Genomic DNA, 5553 nt, shown 5'->3' on the forward strand with positions numbered 1-5553 from the left:
GGAAGTCTCATTTTGAGTGATTCTGATATGATCTTTAAAGGTTTCAAATAATTAATAAACAAACAATTGATGCAATAATAAATCACAACATTGCTCCAGAGTTCAGAGTTCATGAATGAGTACATGAGGTGCCCTCGGGTGGTTTTATTACCTTCTCTGCATCATCTCATCTGTGAGTTTCGGCTCTTTCATGACGCGGCACCTGAAATAACGCGCGCGTTCACCCGCAGCGCGTCTTCCGCATCCTCTTCCCTGCATTGTTTTGACTGCTGATCGAGAGCAACGCGTCACATATTATCTCTAAATTTAACCTGAAATGGAGTCACTCGAAAACACGGTGATGGGAGGCAGTCGGGGTCACGGACCGATCCGGTAATGAATCACGTCTAATGAACGCCATCAGAGAGAAAACACATGACAACGGGGTTAAACATACATGCATACATGTTTACATGCAAGGACACGTCACCTCAGCTGTAGCATGGAAATGCTATTTTTGTATATTAGTTGCACACACACAGTATTCTTCATTATTAGTCTATTGTGTTTCCACTTCTTGTTGGTTTTCAATAAAAATGTCTAATTCTGGCCCAGTAATCTAAAGATGTCGTGGGTTGAGTACATATGGATGAAGTATCGCCTCTGAAGTTAATTGTGTTTTCGTTTCGGCGGTGAAAAGATTTCCTCTGTTTATTATAAGCATAAGGACGGATTTGCGTCACCGCGCGACTTGCGACTTGAGATAAAGTTGCACAAATATTGAAAAAGGGAAGTGCTAACAGTCATTATAAAGTTCCAGCTCTCTGAGTCGGAGGAAATAAGGGTGCTCTGCTGTATCCTAAAATACTAAAGCATGGTCTATTTTCGGCCCAAATCTAGCAGGAATATCCGCTCATTTAGCCTGAATCAGGGCTCATCAAAAACAGGATGACCTGCATCGAGCAACTCCCGTTTCCTTCATCTCAACAGAGCAACAACACCAGAGCACACTTACAGCACTGCCACATATCACACCGAGAGCGGGTCATTCTCTTATTACAGTTGTTGTGCTTTATTTTAAAAACACGCCGAACTTCATCTTTTATAATGGAGTAAATAGCCTACATATATATGTTTCTAAAACAAACAAACACAATTATAAAATGTAAAACATTAAAACAAATTAAATGGTAATTCATTAACAAAATCGAAATGCTATTTATTAATATAAAGGGATTTATAGCACACAACGCATTGCTAACTAAACAAGTAACACATTTATTTGTTGAGACACCGAGAAATACATTTGTGGGCAAAAATAAATAAATAACAACAATAATAATAATAATAATAATGATAATAATGATATATATATATATCATGATCATAATTATATATATTTTAGAATAATTGTATATATATATAGCTATATATATATACATAATGATAATAATTATATATAAATATATTCATAATGATAATAATTATATATATATACATTCATAATGATATATATATATATATATATATATATATATATATATATAATATATATATATATATATATTCATAATGATAATAATAATATATATATATATATATATCATAATGATAATAATAATTATATATATATATATATATATATATATATATATATATATATATATATATATAATTATTATTATGAATATAATTATTATAATGATGTATATATAATTATGATCATTATGAATATATATATATATAATTATTATTATCATTATGAATATATATATATATATATTTATTATTATATTATGAATGTATATAATTATTATCATTATATATATATCATATTTATTTAAGCTTGTTTTTAAGATTTACGCATGACAAATGTAATTGAATAATCTTATCTAAAATAATAAAACGTAAATATTTTAAGTACTTCAATTAGTTGGAAATGTATAACCAAAAATAAAATGCGTAAAATGCTCAAATATTTTTAGAGTTGATATTAATTCGTTTGTTTTAATGCAACAATTAATTGACTGTATATAAATGTATGAATTTAGATTTTAATTCTGCGAGTTCTTTCCGATATCCGACTGAAATGATCAACACAATTTGTATAATTAACATGTTTTAAAGTCATTTAAATAATAAGCTGCCCTGTAACTGGGGCTCATTTGAACGATCGTAATTGATGTGATCTTTTTCAGTTCAAGGATGTCAATCAAACGCGTCATCTTTGGGGCGTGTTCGATTGTTCTGTGAGCTTCCATTGGCTCAGGAAGGGCCAATCAATAACGGAACCCCTGCTTAGAGCTTTTTGGACCGCTGTCTGGAGTTGCATACTTGAGGAGAGACGAGAGGGAAGGCAACTCCTGCTTGTCATTACATGTAGTTGCGTTTGACTTCTTCTGCGAGGATGTATACGACGGGACTGAATCCATTTTACGCATCGAATTTTAGCCTTTGGACTGCGTACTGTTCGGGCGGTTTTGGGGTGGATACCATGAAAAAACCCTCGTTTTGTATCGCTGATATTCTGCACGTTGGAGATGCTGAAAACATCCCCGGGTCATCGGCGCTCATGGCTCATATTGGAGCCCGGGCGCAAGTTCATTCGTCGGGATCTCCTCTGCGCCCTTCCCCGGTCACTCCGGACGCGTCGCCGGTGTTTAGCGCACGGATGAACCCCGCGTCCGCGTATCACAGGCATGGAATACACTTGACATCTGTGTCCAGAGCCGCGATTAACGCGCAATGCGCGCCTCCCCTGTCCAGTAAAGACCTCAAATTCGGGATTGATCGGATATTATCCACAGACTTCGAGCCAAAAGCGAAAGAAACATCAATGCGAGGTGAGACAATGTTTCCAAAAAATATGCAAATACAAATTCCCATATCATCCGTCAGATTGGTGACAGAGACAATACAAGTAGACTAATTAGAAGAGTATATGTAAGGGTGCTCTTGTTATGAGCCTTTATAGCGGGGCGTCATATGATTTATGCCTATAAAATGCATTTACAAAAGCAACGAATGAAGCTAGAGTAATAGATTGTGTGATACACTTCATTTTGGTTTTTGTCGTTCTGTAACAGATCTCACATCGATTATTAGTCAGAATCGGCAGTCAGCTGTCCATGTATCTGCGAGCCCGTACTTCGCGTCCATAGACCCGGCCATGAGCGAAACCTCCTCCATGATGGGTTCTATAGGCAGTGCCGCCAGACAATCAGGGCAACATCCGTTTCAGGACACCTTCCCAGGTAGTGTAGGCATCTCACGCCATTCAAATTAAGCCCCAATAGACATCATGGAGAACCTGCATGCACAAAACGCCTTATTGCCCTCTTTTATTTCCATGCACCATTTATAACATGCAATCTGGTCAGTAAAAGGCATGCATTGAAATTAAAAAGGTTTTCTACCATAAATAGAATTCCCATAATGCTCAAGTTCAACTCAAATAACGGTGTTGTGTTGTTTGACTCATCAGGGCCGTATGCAATCCTATCCAAAGACACAATGCCACAGACGTACAAGAGAAAAAGGTCCTGGTCCAGAGCCGTGTTCTCCAACCTCCAGAGAAAAGGACTCGAGAAACGTTTCGAAATCCAAAAGTATGTCACGAAACCGGACCGGAAACAACTGGCCGCGATGTTGGGCCTCACCGATGCACAGGTGAGCTGGAGCTAAACTGATCAGCTCCATACTGAATCATGCATTTACTCCTGTAATATAGAAATGAGGGATTTATTAATCACGACACGTAATTAATTACAATGCAATTACAAAAACAAGCGCACCGACATTGCGACATTTTTCGAGGGGAAATGAAAGTCAAATATACGAAATATTATAGTTCATTTCAAAACATCCTAATTTACGGCATTGGGCAAGAGTCTTATATCGAAACCCCAACACAGCTTTACACATTTAAGAGAATGTAAAGTTTGGACATCTCTGTCTCGTTTAAGAGAAGTTTAAACCCCCCTTTTAAATCTGTGCACTCATTTAATCTTTAAAACCTTTGGATTCATAATTTTATAGGGTTGTAAATAGCTGACTAAAGTGTATTTCATAGTAAAACACGAGACGCATTCGATATTGCATTAATAAATTACAATTAAAATAATAAAATTAAAGGTAGCCCTAATTTGTTCACAGGGGTTTCATTTCTTAAAGTACAGATTTAGTTAGGAGGATAGCTCAAATGTGATGCATTGCATCGATTTGAAATTCTGCATGTTAATTGGCTGGTCTCAGGTGGGAATAAAAGTCGCTGCCAAGTCGTACAATATCTGACGATTTCGCCATCTCGTACGAATTATTGCGAATATTAAAGGATTTTTGCGAAACGATCAATGACTTTTATGCTAAAAATTTTTATGGATTTATTTAAAGCCTATAGAACTGAATATAAATTATATATGTATATGTATTTATTTATTTATTTATTTTGTCATTTGTAAAAAAAAATTGTCATTTGTAATTATTATTATTTATTTTATTTTTTTGGTCATTTTGAATTTTATTTAATTTCATTGTATTATTTTTTTGTCATTTGTAATTTATAATTAATTTTTTTTTCTATTTATTTATTTTTTGTCATTTGTAGAAAAAAGAAAATATATTTTTTTTTTTTTTAAATCAATTTTTTTTTTTTTTTTAGGTCAAAGTTTGGTTCCAGAACCGACGAATGAAATGGAGGCACTCCAAAGAAGCGCAGTCCCAGAAGGACAAAGAAAAAGAACAACCGGATAAATCCGTTACCGAGACCGAACAGAAAGTGCGCGACGATTCCGAATGCGACAGCGAACCGAGCGAGTCCGAGTTCGAAGACGCGCCGGATGACAAAAGCGACGTGGACATTTCTGAACTCAGTAAAGCCAGTGTGATTATTCCTGGACCGGGTCCCGTGAGCACAGAGGACACATCCACAATAATCTCCGGGACAGAACCGAGCACAGCGACGCAAATACTGCTGTGAGGAGCCGGGAATCGAATGTTCATGAATTGATTGTATTATATTTTGTCTGTAAGTATTTGCACTGAAAATGTAAATAAAAGTTTGTTCATAGCCTAAGTGGTGTATTTATATGGAAATGATCAATGCACTTTAATCAATAGTTGCAATATTACATTTAACGATTCAATTGAAGCATTTTCTCCGTGCATTAATTAGCGGGAAAATAAGGTTGCAATTGAATAAAGCTAGTCAGAATAAATCAAATAAACACAGTTCTAAACATTATTATTATTATCACTACTATTAGATTTGATGCATGGCGTATAGATTACGTGTATAGATATAAATAAATGCATATCAGTTATGCATCAGTTGCGTCTCGTGAGAGTTTGTCACATATTGGCTGTTCAGTTGCACAATTAAGTGGGTTATAACAGAGACATTTTCGCAATTATGCATTTAACTCATATTATTGTGACATTTTAAACAACATTGCAAATGACAATGCAAATAATTTGAGAACACACATATGCATCATCATAGAGGTGACCGGGGCAGGTTGTCACAGGGGAAGATGTCACAGCAGATACATCTCAGTAATGAAGGATTTAAGTCAA

General features: G+C 35.4%; 1 protein-coding gene across 2 annotated transcripts; it reads left to right on the forward strand.

The window, feature by feature from the left end:
- Positions 1 to 2287: 2287 nt before the first annotated feature.
- Positions 2288 to 5047, forward strand: LOC127621612 (H2.0-like homeobox protein). Of its 2 annotated transcripts, XM_052095285.1 has the most exons (4): positions 2291 to 2822; positions 3066 to 3233; positions 3464 to 3648; positions 4640 to 5047. In XM_052095285.1, the coding sequence occupies exons 1-4, from the start codon at positions 2387 to 2389 to the stop codon at positions 4955 to 4957; spliced, it is 1107 nt and encodes a 368-aa protein (XP_051951245.1). In that variant the 5' UTR covers positions 2291 to 2386; the 3' UTR covers positions 4958 to 5047. The 2 variants fall into 2 exon arrangements, with proteins under 2 accessions (XP_051951246.1, XP_051951245.1); XM_052095286.1 differs by lacking the exon at positions 3066 to 3233 and having other exon boundaries at positions 2288 to 2822.
- Positions 5048 to 5553: the final 506 nt, after the last annotated feature.

The sequence above is a fragment of the Xyrauchen texanus genome, chromosome 28 (assembly GCF_025860055.1).
Source record: "Xyrauchen texanus isolate HMW12.3.18 chromosome 28, RBS_HiC_50CHRs, whole genome shotgun sequence".
Taxonomy (NCBI): Eukaryota; Metazoa; Chordata; class Actinopteri; order Cypriniformes; family Catostomidae; genus Xyrauchen; species Xyrauchen texanus.